At 45.6% G+C, this 19,933-nt stretch overlaps 5 protein-coding genes across 5 annotated transcripts; 1 reads left to right on the top strand and 4 right to left on the bottom strand.

Annotated features, from left to right (window-relative positions):
- Positions 1-4,491: 4,491 nt before the first annotated feature.
- On the bottom strand, positions 4,492-4,776 carry PHALS_04598 (uncharacterized protein; the record flags this gene model as incomplete). Its single annotated transcript, XM_024722441.1, has 2 exons — positions 4,492-4,663; positions 4,739-4,776. 2 exons carry the CDS (start codon positions 4,774-4,776, stop codon positions 4,492-4,494), a joined length of 210 nt encoding a protein of 69 aa, XP_024573517.1.
- A 1,869-nt stretch (positions 4,777-6,645) lies between these two features.
- PHALS_04599 (uncharacterized protein) lies at positions 6,646-7,333 on the top strand (the record flags this gene model as incomplete). The annotated part of the gene is made up of 2 exons (XM_024722442.1): positions 6,646-7,140; positions 7,280-7,333. The coding sequence occupies 2 exons, from the start codon at positions 6,646-6,648 to the stop codon at positions 7,331-7,333; spliced, it is 549 nt and encodes a 182-aa protein (XP_024573518.1).
- Positions 7,334-7,586: 253 nt separating this feature from the next.
- Positions 7,587-9,210, bottom strand: PHALS_04600 (uncharacterized protein; the record flags this gene model as incomplete). The annotated part of the gene is made up of 2 exons (XM_024722443.1): positions 7,587-8,873; positions 8,932-9,210. The coding sequence occupies 2 exons, from the start codon at positions 9,208-9,210 to the stop codon at positions 7,587-7,589; spliced, it is 1,566 nt and encodes a 521-aa protein (XP_024573519.1).
- A 205-nt stretch (positions 9,211-9,415) lies between these two features.
- PHALS_04601 (Protein interacting with poly(A)-binding protein) lies at positions 9,416-11,497 on the bottom strand (the record flags this gene model as incomplete). The annotated part of the gene is made up of 2 exons (XM_024722444.1): positions 9,416-11,142; positions 11,209-11,497. The coding sequence occupies 2 exons, from the start codon at positions 11,495-11,497 to the stop codon at positions 9,416-9,418; spliced, it is 2,016 nt and encodes a 671-aa protein (XP_024573520.1).
- Positions 11,498-15,213: 3,716 nt separating this feature from the next.
- On the bottom strand, positions 15,214-16,497 carry PHALS_04602 (RxLR-like protein; the record flags this gene model as incomplete). The annotated part of the gene is made up of 1 exon (XM_024722445.1): positions 15,214-16,497. One exon carries the CDS (start codon positions 16,495-16,497, stop codon positions 15,214-15,216), a length of 1,284 nt encoding a protein of 427 aa, XP_024573521.1.
- Between the last annotated feature and the right edge of the window lie 3,436 nt (positions 16,498-19,933).

The raw sequence follows: 19,933 nt of genomic DNA on the forward strand, positions 1-19,933 counted from the left end.
GAAATACCGCGTAACAAGCCAATGGCTCCTGCTCAAAGAGCAATGTGACGTCATTGACGCTTTTTACCGTTCAAAGCACGAGGCGGAAAGGTGCGTGAGAGTAAGTCTCCCCATTCGACACCCACGTTTTGTGCCCGGAAGCCGAACGGCATGGGGCGTATCGCTCACGCTTATAATAAGCTAATCGCTGCCACCATTCCGGCACAAACGCCAATTCCTGGAAAGGATTTTCCCGAGGACAATAGGGGGTTGGCTATACAATGTACAGCGTACTCGACTTGTCGATTGTAATCACCAATTGCTCATGAGAGCGAGTGATATTTTACTGACAGCGGTGAGTACTCCAATCGGGACCTTCTGGGAGTGGCTGATGATGCTTCAAGTGTACCAGCAATATATAATCGTCTTGTCACGCAGTTATTCGAGGCCAATCGGGGGTATGCACAGAAATACTTTGATGACATCTTCATCCACAGTCGTGCGGAGCACGAGAGAACAAATGTGGAAAACTACATCGTCCAATTGAGTGCGGTGCTCGAGTGCATGCGGACGAATAAGCTTTTTGATAATGCCAATAAATGCATCTTCGGCGCAGAATAAATTCTTTCTTAGGGTGCTTTATTGGGAAGCGTGGCCTCTGAGCGGATCCCGCTAAGATCAAGGCCATTGTAGACTGGCCGGTTCCAACGAATTAAACGGACTTGCGCAAGTGGCTTGGCCTTGCCAACTACTTGCACAAGTTTAACGCAAATATTGCGGAAATGACACGGCCATTGTCTAATTTTCTAGAGAAGGAAATAGAATGGTGTTGCGACACCGAGCACCGGGAGGCCCATTACAGGGTCAAAGACAGCGTCCTTCATGCACCAATACTGGCGTTGCCAGACCCCAAACGTTCTTCTAGTGCCGTCTGTGAACGCTTTAAACTTTGCCATCGGGTGTCCACTGCTACAAGCAGACGCCGAGGGCGCGATCGGATGATCGCGTCCAATTCCCGCTAGCTAAAGGCTGCGAAGAGGAACTACCCAGTTCACGACAAGGAACTACTTGCGATGAAGTATGCGCTTGTCAAGTTCAGAGTGCACCTGCTTGGCTCAAAGCCGCATGTGATTTAGACAGAACAAGCGACATTACGCACGGCACTCAGTCGCCTCACCTTTCGCAAACGATGGCCAAATAGCTCTCATTCTTTGCAGAATATAACTTCGAGGTGAAGTATAAGCCAAGAAAGCAAAATGCTTTGGCTGATGCGTTGTCACGCAGACCGGACAATGAGCTTGCTCTTTTCACGACAATGACGCCGTCAGTGACGGATTTGATCCGCGCGGGGGTGATAGTATGTGTATAGCATTGCTACATACTCTCGGGAGCAAGGGGTTTGAAGACTCGAACAAGAAATTGTCGGCACGTTTGCGCGCACAGTTTCAACTATATTCGATAAGTTACTGTATAATAGCACGATTCAATGGATACGCCATGTGTTGTGGTTCCTCATGATGAGGATTTAAAATATCGTATCCTCGATGAGGCCCATGACACCCCACTCAGTGGTCATCTCGGTCGTGAGAAGACGTACAGCCCGAAAAGTTGTCACTATTGGTGGACCAAGCTGTAAATGTGGACGAGCACATTTGCGCACACGTGTGAGACGTGTCAGAGGGTGAAACCCTCTCCGAATGTGGCGCCGCCGCCGGTCAGATTACCACTTCTCTCCGAATGTTGGCAGTTCATGAGTATGGACATTGTGTTTGGCCTGTCGACATGCTCTGCACGTAACACGGTGCAGTGATCTTTGTTAACCGTTTGAGCAGGATGGCTCATCTTGCGGTAGTGCCGGACACCGTCGACGGTGTGGGTACAGCGACGCTGTCTCTCGATCGTTTCTTCCGACAGTATGAACTTCCAGCGTCAATTGTCTCTGAAATTTTCAGGGTGATGAGCACCAAGTTGACTATGTCAACAGCGGACTATCTAAAGACTGATGGCCAGACTGAGCGCGTGAATCGCGTCGTTGAAGACGTTCTGAGACCCCGAAGCGCCGGAGCGATATGTTGCCACTCGAAGCGATTGCGCTAAGCAGTGCATTCATCTACCGGCTACATGCCATTCTACGCGAACAAACTTAGTAATCCTCGCGTCCCGCTGACGCCGCCATCCCATGGCTCGCGGCTTAGTGGGTGGGGAAAAGCCAAACGGCTAGCTGATGTCAGCTCCCTAACCGTGCATCAGGAAGTCGGAGACTTCCTGTCTACTAGACTTTCTGTCTACTAGACCTCCTGTCTTACGACAAGTTTGCGATGCGATAGCTGAAAGCAAAGACATGCAGATGGAATATGCACATGGAATAGGAAGAAGAATTTGAATACATTGAGGTCGGGGCCTGATTTTAATAATGCCAAACACCTTTCTACATATGCAGTCTCTGTTGTCTTCAAGACAAAGCTCCGTCCACGGTTTATCGGACCTTTTAAGATCGTGGCCAAGCTAGGCCTAGCGTCTACGCAGAATCTTCCGAAACGGATGCACACCCACCCAGTGCATTATGTGGGCTTGCTTATGCCGTACCGGGATCTGGCGCTAACAAAGCGTTGGCGCCGGGGCGGCCCCCACAGGTGCTCGGCCACCCAGAAGCTGAGCCAAAACTGGTTCTGAGCGCGGAGTGCAAAAACTTCCGTTTTCAAATGCGCAAGGCGCTCCACTGTCACACGAAGTGACGTATTCGCCTGCTCGACGTCTATGAGCCGCTCCGACAGAGCACGGTAATCCTCAACGCGAGGCAGTCGGTGTACAAAGTGCTTCCGACTCTCGAGGCCTTCCGCACAGCGGTAGGCAACCTCTGGGAGATTGCTCAGCAGGGTGCCGATGAGGACGGACTTTGTCCTCAACGCTCGAAGAGCATCGCGAGTCACCGGACGGCGATCGACCAAGTTGTCATCGTCCGCCGCCGACACTTCTCGATGAGAATGGTACTACGTGAAACGCCTTGCGGGTCGACGTCGTCAACGGAGCTTAATCCAATATCTTGTGAAGTGGCAGGGATTCACAAACTCCGAGAGCTCGTGGGAGTTTGAGGTGCCACTTGGGCAGGACTGCCCAGACGCTTATGATCAGAAGGATCATATCGCTTCGCGTCGTCTTGCGTACCGCGCTTCTCGGCAGTAGTCTGGAAAGCCAGAGGGCCATAAGCTGAGCTCAAGCCATGGCTCTGAGCTGCTGTGGGCGTAGACCCACCCGTGTGAGAAACGGCAGAGCTCGCGGAAGCATTTTGAATTTTTCCATATTTTGCAGGGCGACAATACGCATAAAGTCGGCGTTGCGCCTTGAGTTTGGCAAATTCAAATCTAGGATGGCGTTCAACGCGCAAATCCACTCATTTGTGGCTTCGCTGTAAGGTAGACAGCGAAGCCGCTGCACCCATTGCGCAAAGAGCTCATCGTCAACCTTAGCGGTTTCGCCAAGGGCGAGCACCACAGGGATGGTCCGCATTGCGGAAATAAGAGCACTTCCCTTTTGAGCTCGATGTCAAGCGCGGTCCCGATCGATCGGGAATTCTTATTGTACCAAAAAGCGAGTTTGTATAGCTATCCGCTGATCAAGCTCAGCTTGTGTCGTGGCCGAGGGGCCCGACTACGTAGACGTCTAACGATCAATTGATCGCGTCTTTCGCCTCAGTAGCGGGATCCGACGAGCGGAAGCCGTATTCCTCACGGGTGTCTAAGACCGGACGTAGATATGATCGCAAGATAGCCGCACTATGAGCAGCCTCCAATTGCTGTTCTTGTGCCTCGTTGAGGCGATTGGTAATGATACCCACTTCTCCCGGAAGCCAAGAGGTCGGGAAACGGACATGGTGTCCGCAAGGTTTGAGCTGGGCTCGAGTGAATTGGTCTTACACGTACCCTTTTGCGAAAGGGCGGGGGCACAATATGGTGCTACCTTACGTAGATGTGTATTACACAAGTTAGTGTAATCACACAGTGGTGTGGCTACACCGTAACAAAAAGCCATCACGTGGCAGGATTGCCAGTAGTAATGCATATTACTATATTAATTAGGTTTTGCACTACTAATTGGGTATTACTATATTATTTCGGTAGACTAGATGGGCGGCACTGTTGCAGCTAAAACAATTAAATACAGTTTCGATATTAAACAGAAATGCTCGTAGTACTTGGAGGTAGCGGATTGTGATCCGCTACCCTTGTTCTGGCTCTTGGAACGACGTAAGGTCGGTGACCTTAACTTCCTTTAAGTGAAGAGCTACGGCAGCCCCGCTGCAGTTACACTTGAATAAAGTTTGAAAATTCTGATTATTTTTTGCATGTGGTATGTATATATTGTTTTTGCATGTCTTCGCTTTCAGTCAAACCGTCAGTACTTGACGAAATTTAATTTGAGTAGACGGGCTGATATAATCAGTGCTGTTATTCCCTCCCCCATATGATCAGTCTACTTCATATATGCGTTGGGGAGGCACACGGATGTGTTAGTCTAGTTTAGAACCGACATGAAACTCTCAAAGGATAAAACTGCGTCTCTTGACAAATGAAGAATAAGTGATATCTCCTTTTGCGCGATGCTGTTTGTCGCTTGATTATTATAAGACTGGTTTGCTGCTGATATATGCCCCCAAACACCTTGAACAACGCTGGCCAAGCTTTTGCTGTGATACATGAAGGTGAAACTGTAATAATTGTCTTTGATAGCCATGTTGACGGATTGTTACGTATAGAAGTACCTTGGCCCTATATTCATCGATAGCGTGGTCGCTGGCATCAGCGAGATGGACTTATTGTTTGCTCAATGTACAGCTACTGAATATTTATTTTGTCGGAAGCGTCTTCAGAGCGACCGAAAAAATCGATGCTAATAATCACTTGCGCTCAGCCAGAGTTGGCATCCTGGCCGAAGGCATTCCACCCTTTAGCACGTCTCACACTTGCGTAGTTAAGCGATCAGCCATTCGTAAATGTCGAACCACCAGTACATTGTTCTTACCAAGCCGAAAGTCGTTTCCAAGAGACAAGTGCGTGGAAAAGGTTATCATATACCCCAAACAAGATACTTCTAATTTCATCTTCCAGCCACATGTTCTATGTCAAGTGAATCGGCGTTATGTTACAGTATACCTTGAGACTAGAAGTAGAGGCGAAAATGTGCTTATAAAATCTTCAGCAATCTTTGGCACGAGAATCCTTTAGTCTTCAAAGCTTCCGACAAGTCACCCCCATTTGCATCTGATTCGAGCATCGTTGATGCTTAAAATCTAAACCGTGATATAATTCACTGATAAACTGGCGAACGCGCGTCCATTACCACATGAAGCCGAATAGGCTTGTATGCTACATCAAGCTTTTTCTCGTCAAAAAATAATGAAAATCTTGCCATTCTTTAGGATTGAAAGGCGACGACGACAATGCCGTGCATGTAATGACGCATGATCCGCAAAGATCCGTCGAGCAGATTTACTCTTTGCGTGACAAGAGCATACTTCATAGCAAGCAACTTATTACCGTGAGACAGATATATTTTAGCAATGCGCTGGCGAGACTCAAACGCGCTATCCCAATCATGCCCATTGTTTCAGCTATAAGGATAATACAGCCTATGATAAAGGCCGGAGTATCACCAACAACATGAAAATTCATGTCCGGGCTTGTTGTGATCCAGATAGGCGCATCTTAAGTCCTTTTGAAATAGTCTTGAAGCTCACCTCTTCTATTTCACAGCTGATGGATTGGAAAGTGGAACGGCGATGTCGGCACAGTTGACGCTATACTTGTGTAAGTTGTTGGCTTCACCAAGCCAATTTTGTAATCACTTTGAGGCAGTAACACGGGTCAATCCGCAATATCCTTGATCTTCGCAGGATCAGTCTGCAAACCGTGCTTCCCACTAAAAATTCCGGAGTGGAGTTTCGTCAGCACCAAAAACACACTTTTCTACATCCGTGAGCAGCTTATAAAAGCGCATAGACTTGAGCACAGCTTCGAACTGTTCAAAGCGGATCAGTGTTTGATCTTTCGAGTTTTCCATAGGCATTCCTCTGATTAATATCTTGCATATGTGCAGCTATTTCCTTTTCGTGTAGACTGATCGTTCATAACGTCTTTGCTACTTTCTAGATTCGAAAATATGGATTCCTTTCAGCATATGTTTTTCAGCACCTATCTCCACTGGGCCACAGTAGTTTGTACAATGTTGGACAATCAACTTTCGGTCTGATGCACAATGATTATTAATAATTTTCACTTGATTGACAATGATAAAAAACAAGTTGATATGCTTTCAAAGCAAATTTTATAGAGCCAAACTCAATTTTTAAAGGTACGATTTGTGTTGACACACTACTTAAATGTCATATATGCCAGCTGCGTCGGTAAGTTAAATTCTGACTCAGAAGCTGAAGAAATGAAAGAAATCCACTGAACCGGTATCGCCATTTTATGAGCCAAAATATAAAATGGGAGCCATTTCCTTACCACCCTATTACCACCACGGATATCGCGAGATTTACCTAATTCGAATATTTTATAACCTTCAAGTTGAAGTGATTTTTCTTTTCATTTCTCTTGTTTTTACTATTGATCTCCTCCACCCCTTCGGCAATCGCGATTTTCCGCAATTGAGCGGACCGACATTCTTATGCAGCAGGCTTCAGCAACCTCGTTCTTCCCTACAGCAAAGGAACTATCGAGCGGTGTTCAATGGTTTAAAGACCATCCTGTCCTAGCTGCGGCTGCTGCCACTGCTGTCTCGGTCATCACGTACCTCAATACGCTAGAATTATCTGAAACGGATGCTGAACGACCAGGCGACGGCGTAGATGTAGAGCTTGCGATCTCCACTAGACATAGAAGATCATTATCTCTTCGCCGCAAAGGATCGCCGGGGGTGGCTAGTGACAGTAAACTATCTGCTGCTGTTAGCTGGTGCGATGAGCATGGGGGAAGTCTCACGCAGGTGTTTGAAGACGACACGCCACCATGTATTCAACTGGACAGAAGTCACGAAGACGGTGATACCGACGACGAAGCTCGAGATGGTGTGGCTGAGAGTTACAAAAATGCTTTTCAGCAGCATAAAGTACTCACGAGTGGACTGCGCAAGAGTGTGACGCAGCAACAGCTAGATGCAGTAGTGGGAGCTGCAGCACATATACATGATTCGGACGTAGACACAGCACAGACAGAGAGTCCACAATGGGGATGGTACGTCCCTATCACGCCACCACAAGACCAATTCCAATCGACAGGACGCGATTCAACTCTTGGTCTAGAACACATGGCACGTGTTGTCGTCAAGCCTATGCAACGTTCAACTTCCTGATTGACGTTGTAGCAGTTAAACGAGCTGTGCCTTATGCGTCTAAATTGATAGATTTAAAACAATGTCATGCCTTTAGCATATTCTGCAAGCTATATCCGTCCATCCTTGTCGTACAATGTAGCTTAAAGTCACACTTGAGCGCTATGGCAAACCTTTCTTTGCCAGAAAAGTGAAATGTTCAGAGGTCTGTGTCTCAACAACTTGGTCAATGACAGCGTTGAGACATCGTACCACTGCATTTTCACCATATATGTCAATCACAGAGCTGCATAAAAATTAAACAGCAAGCGACATTCTTGTGCATGTTTAGTGCTCCAAGTCTGAAGCTCGTCTGTCTTTTGTTTAGATTGACTGCACTTTTCTTCATGCAGCATTGTTCGAGCATGTAAAGTCTTGAGCTCATTTCGAATACGCCGCAATTCAACGACCAACTGCACTTTAAGCATCTCCAAGGTTGCCGTTTCTCGTACAGCTACCCACTGCATCATTTTGATATGTTCATGCTCAACAGCAGTCAATAATTTGATCAGCGTGGCGTCTACGTCTTCCTTAAAAATTTGAACAGTTTCCCTCATCGACTCGTATTGGATTGTGAGATTATCAAGTGCATCATGATGGGATATATCAAGCTGTTGTATACGTTGGACAATTGACGCTTGCTCTTCTCTACACCCTTTCAAGGTATTCATTGTATTCGTCAATGATTCCATCCGTCTGTGAAGCTTTTCATCATATTTCTGTCGTGCTTGAGCCTCTAAAGGAACCACTTGCTCGAGTATACAAACTTTCTCCTGTACAACGGTAAGAACATCTCGCACAGCTTCTTCCAAATCGTGCATTTTCAATTTAAATTCTTCCTCTTGTCGCATCTGTGCTGCGTACCTTATCTTCACTCCTTTGGCAAGCTCAACTAGCACGCACTGAAAACGAGCATCCATGTCACTGATCAAAGCTTGAAAGACTCGCTTGATCTGTCCAAATTCGTTATATGTCCATCGTTTTAAAGCGATCACGTTGTCATTCACGTTTGCAAACTCACGCATATGTGATGATATCTGCTGAAAATCCAAACCTGTCGTGAGTTCGTCTAGTTTACGCACTAGATCTCGATTGTCAGTCATTTGCTTTGCGTGCAAACTTTCGACTTGTGCGTTCAATTTCGCATCTATCTCAGCATCACTCTTCGATATTGCCCTACGATCCGCATCGAACTCTGTACGAAATTGTACTATCGCATCTTGCATGTCTTTGAGCTGTCGATGGAATTCTGCGTCATGAGTAGACGACGTCACTTGCTGATTCGAATAAGTTGTTGCTAAACATTTTGCCTCCTCTTGAGTCTCAAGTTTACGCTGAATATTATCGACTGAGATTTTTAAAGTACAATCCAGCGTCTCAACTCGGTGACCTATTCGCACGATTTCTGCAAACAATAATGCTGCTTTCTTTTCATTGTCGCGCTGAAGATTGATATCATTTTGAAGTTTGGTATTGAAAGAGTGGGCGACTTGTTGAAGATCCTCAGAAATTCTCTCAGTCAAAAGCTACTTCCATAAAGTTTCAATGAGATACTTTGATCAGATTCAAAAGGCGCGACGCTACCTTTTCGTTGTCACGCTGCTGCTGGTTGATTGAGTTTATATTTTGAAGATGTTGCAACTCTTGACGAAAAAATTGATTTTCGCATTCAAGTGCATGCAATCGCTCTCCTATTCGATCTGTTTCGGTTGTCAACAACGCTTGATTTCTAGACTCAGTTTTGACACGATTTGGAGATGAACATTTTCTTGTATTGTTGTCATTGATAATGTCAGCACGAGTTTCATTTCGTCGGTGCTTAATTGGTGATTGAGTCGTGAATGTGCGAATGAGAGGCAGCATGTCTTGCTAATGCACTACAATCTCTACAAGACTTTTTAGTATATAAGTGTCTTGTAACGCCCACAATTGTGCAGACGCAAGAATAAACAATTACACGCAATAAATCCAGAGCGAGATGATTCCCACTTTATCCATCTCCCCTATATTGAGCTTTATTGCGTTTGCTACATGCGTACAGTGTATGACAACTACACGACCACAGTAACTACTTCTTAAGACCTGAAGACGGTTCTAACGGAGCACCATGTACATCAGACATCGTGGGTTCATTAGACGCTAAAGCATCATCAGCAGCATCTTCGGTCAAAATCTTATTATCACTAGGAGGTAGAGGAGGAGACACCAGCGTACCACCTGTGTACGGCGAGAAGCTACTGTTTGGTGGCGAAAAGTACCCTCGAGGATTGTAATTATGCGGTTGATAGCCATACCCACCGGTCTGCGCACTCATGATGCGCATATTTTGCTGGGGTATCATTGGGGGGTACAACAGGGGGACTCCATGAGGTCCCATTGGTATCCCGTAGCCATAAGGAGGCATACCCATTTCTCCACCTTCTTCTCCATTCAAACCATCGTACATCCATTCTTCTTGCACGAGAGGAGAGTAAGCCACACTTGGATGCATGTACGGCATTTGATGGGGCGAGCCGCCACGGTAGGGCGACGACACGTGCTGTTTTACGGCTGAGGGTACCGCGAAGTTGGGTGTAAACGGCGTGGCTGACGCGTTGAGCCTGAATTCCTTAGCATTTGGGTTCAATCCTTTCTTTGGAGCTGTATTCGGTGCCTCTTTTGTGTTTGTGGACGTCGTTACAGAAGATTTATCCTCATTTTCGGTCGTCTTTTGCTGTACTTCTTGCTTGTTTGAGCTTTCATTCACATCATCGAGAGACTTCTTGTTCTTGCCGTCCTCCTGCGTCTCATTCGAAACAGCGGTCAGCTCACTTTTTTCACCCGGATTATTCTTCTTTAATGTGGATGCAGTAGCAGATCGGCCAGTGACGGCTTCGCTGAACGACAGCGGCTTATGAACTGCTGCAGCCACAGGTGATGTTGTAACTGGGACGTCTAAGGCCGACGGCGTCGACTTGTCAGCACTACCTTCCGTATGCGCAACCTTTTCCGGCGGCTTGGCAACAGTTGATTGACTCTTCGTATTCCGTAATGCCGGAGGTACATATACTTTCTCATTAGTTAGACCACCCCTACGATCCACAGAGCTGTACCGAGCTTCTTCGTCGAGGTCATTGGCATGATTGTTACTTTGTGCTGTCTGTCCACGCTCCTCTTGAAGATGAAAATTTCCAGCAGCTGACTGGCGTTCAATCTCCTGAGCAAGTTTCTCTGCTGCACGCGACTGCTCGTTCGAGATCTTGGATTTGTCCAACTTTGTTGTATAAATATTCTCATCATACGTCGACACAACGCCGAAGAGCTTTTCGTTCGCTTCAAATTGATTCCACCCTGCTTTTCCCGAGCTCTTACGTCGACTATGAGACTCCGAATCCTCGAGTGCACCAGTGTCTAGTGCCGGATCTAGCCACGAACTGGCTGTCTCAAGCTTGCGTCCATACAAATGCTCTCCTTTTTGTCGACTAATCTCCGTGTCTGTACGAAACCCACTGGATTCAGGAGAAGCACTTGACGTGAACACACCATCTGTGTAATTAACTGAACCATCTGCTACCAAATATGCTAATTGATTGCGTCGAAAGATAGCAGTTTTTCCATCTTCAAATGGTTTAGCATCAGCACTGCTGCTCAGACGCTTAGTTCCCTTCAAAACGATGGAAAAATCGTTCGGATCAATGCAGTCTAAGATCCCGGCAAATCGTTCTTTCGAATCTACAAGCTGCAGCTCTACCGCTTTTCCAACCAAAAAACGAAACGCAAATAGTGCACGATGTCGCAGTAGTCGCACGTGCGTATCTACAAGACATTGGACAGTCTCATTAAAATACAATCTTTCACTATGTCAATAACAATAGTACTTACCGCTAAAGCCAGAAGAGGTAGATGGAGATGGACTAATACCAAAGCCTGGAGGAGGTGCACTACTTGGTATAGTTTTTGGATTGCCCCAAGGTCCGGAAACTGGTGGTGGGACCACAGGCCGTGGACCTACAGACGCAGCAGCATCCTTATTGTCGCTACTGCTCTTAGTTGGTTGCGACGCTTTCTTCTTCTTGTTCTTGGAGCTGTTGTTCATATTGCTATTGCTCGTACTGCTATTGCTCTTGCGGGTTGGAGCTGAAGCAGCTGATCGAATTGTCGGTGTCTGCATGGTGCAGTTATTGAGAGACGAAGCACTTGGCTCGGCTTTTTTGAGCCTCTTCCCCCGTTACCACGAAGTTTCGAATTGAGGGGCTAACCAACCTATTTGGACAACCAAAGATGAATTAAGTACAAAACTGAGGTTAATCAATGGTAGTACATACGTTACAAATGGTACATGCAAATAATGCGTTAAATGAAATCACTGTTCCATCGCAAACGCGAATTTCTAGACAGAATTGTTGCTGAACGGCATGGTCGACTGCGCTTTGCTGGCCGTATTTGCGATGCTTCGGTCTTTGTAATATGCGTCACAGTTAAACAGATGCCAATGGGTATGAGCATTTGATCGCATTTGAGTCTTGCCAAGTAAATGCTGCTGCAAAGGGCTCCCCTATTTTTAACAGGATATATTTTGCGATGTAGTGCGTTTTCGTCAAGTTCATAGAAGATTAGTCTTGTTTAAGCCGAGCTAAATCTATACAGATCATGCGTCGTTGAGCATGGCGTCGTCATCACCATATCTCTCACACAGAAAGACATGATGGTTATCGTTGTTGCCGAGTATACCTTTGACGTAAGCTTTAAGTCGATTCGGTTTAATCAGGTGGAAAATTGCACTTTCACATCACCCAATTATAAATTGTCGTGGATCACAACGGTGAGTCGCCAATTGGTGAGGTGATACGTACAGCGTATGGGACACTGGTCACATAAAGAAGGAGTTGGAGAACTCATGTATCGATTGCCAAAAGCGCGCGGTCATGCATGCACCGCTAATCCTTGTCCCTAGACTTGCTGTGTTTCAGCACTAACCCACATGACACTTAGCATGAATTGATGCTCTGATTAAGCGGATGAAATACCCTTACTTACGCTGGCAAAAGTTACCTGGTGCCGAAAACCGCTTACAAGATGGCACATTCTCGGTCTATATATCCTTTGGATCTCAGTGCGCTTCTACTAGCTGAAGGTGACCAATTTGATGGTGATGACTAATGACGACGGGGCTGTAATCAGTAGAAAATTGACGTCAAAAATTGTCTTTTTGACGTCCGCACTATGCCTTGCACTTAGAAAGTTAAGCCTAAGACGATGATCTCTGCGGACATCCGCTTTGCCTAAGCTGGCTTATACAGCCTTAGTCGGGAAAGCCGGCTTGTTTTCCTCATCCAGTACGCTAGTAAGGTCTAATACTCAGCGCAAGTTCCGGCAGCTCGCGGCGAGCGGCTTCAGGCTTGCCGCTGACAAGATTTGGCCATACTCTAGCGCCTGCAGTAGAACAAGCTGAGTTATTCAAAATCGGCCGTGCTTGTTGCCAACAGACTGTACACTGTCGTGATTTCTATGGCGAGGTGTTGAAACACGTCTTTCCGATGAAAACGGACCCAAAAAAGGAGACTCGTGCAGCGGAGAGGCTGCAGGCTGCAAGAAGTGAGCGCTTCCTCCTTGGTGAACGGCCAGGTCATGAGCCGCTTGCGAGAGCGGGGCGGAACTCGAAGAGTATCCAAACAGTCTCATCGGTAAAACCTCAGCATCCCGACCAAGTATTTTGTAAGCGCGTCTACCACGAAGTCCAAGCTTTTAGTGGGTGCTCGTTGAGTCACTTTATTAACTCTCGGGGACGGACTTCCGTTGCAATTACGCTGAGAAGGACAGATAGGGTAAAGTGCTTAAAAGTAGAGTCCAACTGAGGACGCAGAGAATGCTGATGGAGCAATCACGTTTGTTCAGTTTTCAAAAGGCAAAAAGTGCGAGTCTTAGCTTGGTTCAAATTTACATGTGACGAATGGCCTGTCTAAGCGCAAAAAAAATTCGCGAATGTTTGATGCAGCTGTTCACATTCAGATCTCCGCGCTGCGCACTTCACGACTGTGGACAGATACATAGTCGTACTATATATGTGATACGGCCTCAACAGCTGCGCCACCAAATGGTGGGGGTATAATGGGCGAGCAATGTAATGTTGTGTGCCTTACAATTATACACTTGCTCAATTGTATCCAATATACGCAGTACAGTTGTACAATATTTTTGTGATTGTGGTAACTGGATTATGGGTCGTTGTGAAGATGGCGAACCTCCAGAATCGAGGGAATCGAGGTACACATGGGCTGCTAGCCGCACCTTAAAACAACGATTTCACCATTAGAGTTAGTATAGTAAAAATTTTGTATTAGTTGAAGTAGAATGAACCCCGAACGTGTATTCTTGAAGAACTAAAGCTAGCTAGATATCTGGTAGCGATAAAAGCTCTCAGACTGATTAAAAGCGCTCAAACCCAACCCTTGTGCGTTTGTTAGCGCTAACATTGAGTACCAAAGCTTCATCTGCGCAAAGTGCTCGTCAATTTCGTGGCAGTCACAGCGCAAAAATTGGGTCCGCATTTAGTTCGACACCCACCGCTTCTTCGAGATAGGAGGGTAAAAGCGGAAATCTTTGATGAAGATGGTAATTGTTACTACCTCCGAGCGAGATTTTGCCGTCATCCGCTGGTAAGAGCTCACGGCATCTTGACATAGCCCGCTATTTTACGGCATCCTGAACAGACAAACAGCAGCTTGGAGCGCATTCGGTACGCCTAATTATGCGGTGCGAACACCCGCAACATACGTCGCTGCAACCTTCTCGTCCTCCAAACAGATTACTGCACGTAAGTGCTCACTCTCGGGAGCGGCCTTCTAGCTTAAAGCTCGCGAGTGCGACGCGCTGTGGCATCGTCTATAACGTGGCCGAATCATTGTCATCTTACTTTCTCTCGCCTTATGCTTCTGCCTCCGAAAGCCAGTTATAAGCCTCACGATGGGTAGCATTTGTGATCCCACCGACGCCAGATTGAGATGCTCCTGAGGGTTCCCACCAGTGTATTCTCACAGCTAGATAATGCCTTCGGTCAAGCGAGTACTGTATCTGGCTCTTGGCCCTGACACATTCGCGTTCAGCGATATCTATAAGCTTACTTAGCACTTCTTGCTGTTTCGAGGACATGTTATTAATCAACTTGGGTTTATCGTCACAGAATAGACAATAATAGCACCACTTGGTCGAGATTTTAACTTCTCTTGTTACCAAGTGCAACAGTACCCTGCACATAAAAAGCTTGACTCAAAGGGTCCGCGTTTATTAGCGCACAGAGTTTGATTTCGTTCACTTCAAGCAGAGGCTGTACCGAGAACCTTTTATGATTTCAAGAAAGACGTAAGCTAAGGAGAAATACTATTTAGACTGATACTAGATGTCTACATTTCGCTTTACTCGATGATAAATCTATCATTTCTGCTTGGCGTGAGGCTCACATACTCCACCTCTCTAATCCATCGTCTTTATATATAATGACACTTTCATACCTTGCAGTTTCACACTGTAACGGTTTTTGCACAAATTTAAGTAAAGCTATATGGAAACTAATTGTACACAACAATCTTACGTTGCTGGGTCCAGGGTAACCCGAGTTTGCGACTCGTGGCATCCCAAAACCTGCAGAGTGAAAATTTAAAATTTTTAAGGAAGAACACGAAGGTTGTGATATGCATTCGCTTCTTGATCTCCCTAAGTCATGATGTGTCTCAGACATATTAAATAAATGTTTGAGTACAAAATGCAGAGTCGGACAGACGATTAGCTAAACGAGCTGGAAGAGTGAGTGACCAGTTAAAGACACAGCAGGTCAATCAGATTATATAGTTTTTTAATTAGGAATAATACCAAGCCCCAGCGGAGATGTCCTCATTCCTTAGCTTCATAGCCAACATTAGCGTACTTAGCAATCTGAGTCAGTAGATTTTGGTAGAGAACCGCATTGGCATTGTAGCCCCACGTGAAGTCGAGATGATTATAATTTACGGTGTGATCCGTAAGAATCGTAGCGTTCTTCAGACCAGCGCGAAGTTGAGAAATGTCCATGCTAGTAGCCAACCAGTCATCAACGCCTCTATAAAAGCCCATACGGGGGTATCGTATGGCTCCTAGATCAAAGGCTGGCGGCTCAAATTTGCCGTAGACCTCCTTATTCTTACATAGGAATGTCGGACACCTGTCTAATCCCAATGCTTTTATACATTTGCACCCGTAATCGAAGTATCGAAACGTGTTTTCACGAATGCCTTGTGCGAAATGAGCCATATTTTTTACTGAAGTGCGTACAGGAGTTCGCGAGAGGTACACTGGCAAGCGTGAGATGTTTACATTGTTTGAAGGTCCCAAGAACGTATTTAAAAAGGAGTCACAAGCGCTTCCAGCGAAAAGTGACTTGTACTTGGTCATTACCCCGTGTAAGATCCAGTCAAATGCTCCATAACTCCGAATGCCTAGCATGGTATAAAAGAAATCCAAGTGCGAAGTGGCCATTAGCTTAAAGATTGGCGATATGATATGGCCAACGTATGCGACGGGCCCAAGTGCACCAAAGTAAGAGACTTTTTTGGCTAAGTGCTGGTTGACTGAAAACCCAGCGAACGCTTGCATGGTCCCTTCCGAGTGTCCAACATAACTCAACATCGACTGACCTGTTACGTTCAAGACGTAGTTGATCATTGCAGGCATGTCGTATAATGCCATTTCTTGCCATGAGAAATTCCAAAATTCATCGCTTTCGGTAGGATATGTCAAGTGCTGACTTGACCACGTCGTCCCGCGATTATTACCAAGCCAGACGTCATAGCCAGCATCAGCTAAAATATAAGCCAAACTTTGATTGCGAAAGTTGCATACGAATGTGAAGCTACTATCGAGCAGTCCGTGGATTAAATATACGGGAGATTTGTCAGTTGCGATTGTACTATTCCTCTGACTTTCCTCGTACGTCCTGGGCAAACGATACATGGTCAAGATATAGTTATCTGAAGTTGTAACTTTATGCTCCTCAACGCTAAAACCACGGGCTCTGATGATCTCCATGACAGAGAGACCGTAGTCAGGATAAGTGATCGCTTCATGAATTTCTTCTTGTGCACTCACGAACGTTATCGCCAGTACTACGCCCAAGACCAAGAATTTGCCACGAATTGTCATGGTCTCATGAAAGGGCAACTCGTAAAGTGAAGCTGATCCATTCGTGCAGAACGACGTGCCTCATCCGAGGACCTTGAGCCACCTCATTTAAGCAGTATTGGAGCCGGGTCATGGATGTACATGGATTGTACGCACGGGATCGTACTGGTAATTGTTTATTCCAACATACTCCTACTTAAATAGGTTCTTCTGATACGTATCTTGGAATTAGACAGGTGAGCCTTACCCTGCCACATTGAGCATTTACTATCGTACGCATCAGATAGATTTATGAGAGAGTTTTGATAGGCTAAATAATGTGTTGATGGTTCCTTAAAACATTTATACTTGGAGGAGGGACATCATGGAAACCCTACTTCTATACGTCCAACAGTAAACTTAGACTTTCTGTAGTATAAAATTTGAAAAATGGCTGGCTGCAAACATAGTCCAAGTTGAATTGATTATATATTTTCGATTGTTTGAGTACTTTCAAGTAGCAGTATGATTGAGAAAAAAACATGTTCTTGAACATCTGTTGGGCACAGACGTGTGTATGTTTTACAAAGCACTGTCGTTGACATTTTTTTTGTACTGTATTCAGGTGATTCACCACAAAACTGATGTTTTGTTCGTGCAGAAAAAGACTGTTGATCAGGGCCCCCAATCGTATTTGGGTCAAACTACCATGAAATCAAGTATAGCCTATGTTTACATTTGTCATATAATTGCGCCATCCTTATGTAATTCTCGCTCCTTTTACATAATTGAATTCATAAAGGATGCATATTTGATACTCGTTTCAGCAAGATATATCGAAAGCTCTTTCGATAGAGCTACTGTTAAAAGAAAAATTTAAAATTGAAGCGAATCCCCCTTTCATAAAACTGCGAACAAGGTAGGGCCCAGCAATAGGAGAGTGAAAGCGTTCGCGAACAAAAACTGGGGGAGCAACAATGGTGATTATCAGGTGGGATGGTCAGATTCAGGAACGATCAGGTCGACATTTCAGAGAACAGAGGTGCTGAGCTTAGAAAAGACAACGTACATGTCGCGGAGCTCTTGCGCCCAAGCGGCACTGGGGTGTGTGCAGCTTGAGACATATGGAAAAAAAACAGAAAAATTCGACTCAAGTTGAACATTTGAAGAGCTGCATAAATGGTGCCGAAGTGGCAACGCAAAAATTGCGCAGCAAAGAGGCATCGTTTATTGGTCCCTAGGTCCCTGCTGTAGATATTTTCTAGTCACTGCACTATTCCATATAAAACGAACGAAAGTGGTCGCATAGTAAGACGTACATCAATCCCACAGAACACCGAACACTAGTCCACCATTACACTACAGGGAGTGAACCAACGCTCAATTAATAAGACTCCTACTCATAAAGCGTCTGGGCCAATCTGCTGCCTCGGCCAGTGTCGCAGATCACAAGTATTAATGTGCGGAAATGAAACGTGAACTCGCAACCCGTGGTACATCAACGTCGACATTTCCCCTTGATGTCTACAAAGCTTGTCGTCATATAACCTCGTGCCTGGATATTGACAAACTTAGATTGCTTTCCACGAGCCAATTCTTTCGTCATTTTGTCAGCGATCATCTGGTCTGTATTCTAGCCGAATGACCGCACGCTAAATCTTCTCGCGCAGAATGCAAAATTGATGTCAATGTGCCTCGTGTGCAAGTAGTACAACGAATTTTGTCCAGCACTATGCAGCCTTGATTGTCTTGATAAGGTGGTGTTACATTCTAAATTCCATCCCTATGAGCGCTCCCTAGATCGCGCCATCTAGCACAATGCCCTGATTTAATGTTGCCTTCGGATACTTCAGACTGCGATTTGCAGCCACCCAAAGTAACTTTTGTTCAACGCTCACAAAACCTGGCGTCTTGCCCCACCGCGTGCGCAATGTCAGGTCGTGTGCGCGTTGCCGCAAACATCAGTGCAACAACCTGCTCTCGATACGGGTACTTTGCCATCAACGCTTTCTCTTCTGATGGCTTCACTGACTTTGAATTGATGCCAGCCAAAGTATGCACGTCCTTGCATACGCCCAAACAAAACTGCTCTATATGCCGCTTAATCTGCGCCCGCTTCTGTATCGTGGTTACCTCGTCATTACGGCTGCGATGGAACTCAATACCCGGAATATTTTTCACTTTACTAGTTTTCTTAATGTTGAGCTTATTCCTCAGCGCGCTCTTAATGAATGTAATCTTTGTCTATTGCTTAAGGAAGACGATGCTGTACTAAATGCTTAGCTGGCGGACGTAGACGCAAGGGCCTGCATCGTGGTGTTTGGAAACCTTCTTATTCGACTTGTTGTTCCACTGACGTGCTGCATCCCTTGCGCCGCGTAGTGCCTGCTTGAGTAAGTACTTCGTATCTCGTAAATATATACATCGACTTGACTCTCGAAGCATCAAGCCAATCCGTATTATACATCACTACATAGAATTACCGTATCCAGGTTAACGTGCCCCGCCTTTAACTTGACTTCTGCGGCATTTGCCTGCGTTGCATTGTCGGCCTACTCCTGTACAACTGGAGTGAACGAATTCCATTTCGGGACGCTGCGTGTAGCCTTTTGCTATCAAGCTTGCCATAAGCTTTAAAATTTCCCTCTTGGAGTCGCGTTTGATGTAACTCACCCGCTTGCATCCAATAACTCTATTGGTCTCTGGTATCTTCACAAGCTTCCACATCTTGTGGTGTTCTAATGACTTCATCTATTCCTCCATAGTCATTCCTTATTGTAATTGTTTCGCAAGACTTCATCGTATAAACAGCACGCACAACACCGTCGCCATGGTCGTGAAGACAAAAGTGTGATTTGCGTGCATCTTAAATCCACCCAGGTTGAATATAAATTTACCGCATGCCCAGGCATTTGTTTGATACTGGTCCGCGCCTTTGAGGTTTTGGTCGTATCATTCAGCCTTCTTCTTCATTCCTGCCAGATATACTTGATCCATGCGTCGGCATTGCGTGAACGAACCCTTTAATCCTCTTTTGAGTCGTTTTTACGTAGATGCATTGTTGGTGTGCAGAAGCCTTCATCAACATCAGTATCCTCTGCAGTATTCTCTATCTCTCATCAATAACGACGTCAATCACACCTTTACTGTTGTCCTTCGACAATAATAATTAATTCCCCTTGTTATTCATGGAATATCCAAGAATGTAGCTAATTACACCTGAATCTTCTAGCTTAACGCGCGATTTTAGGTTAGAACGGCGAGCCCTTGTAGAGTTTGTCACGTTGTCAGCAGCTGCGATATCATGTCACATGATTTTTAAAGAATTTAAAGACGGGCTACAGCGTGCTTTAACTACCTGGAAGCATCATTTCGACGCAGCGACAACGGCAAACGCTTTCAGAGGTTTGTCACGATATCAGCAGCTATGCGCAGCATTAAGTTCCAAGCACTCGCATGTAATTAAACCAGATTTTCC

Source organism: Plasmopara halstedii (assembly GCF_900000015.1).
Source record: "Plasmopara halstedii genome assembly, contig: Scaffold_262, whole genome shotgun sequence".
NCBI classification, from domain to species: Eukaryota; Oomycota; class Peronosporomycetes; order Peronosporales; family Peronosporaceae; genus Plasmopara; species Plasmopara halstedii.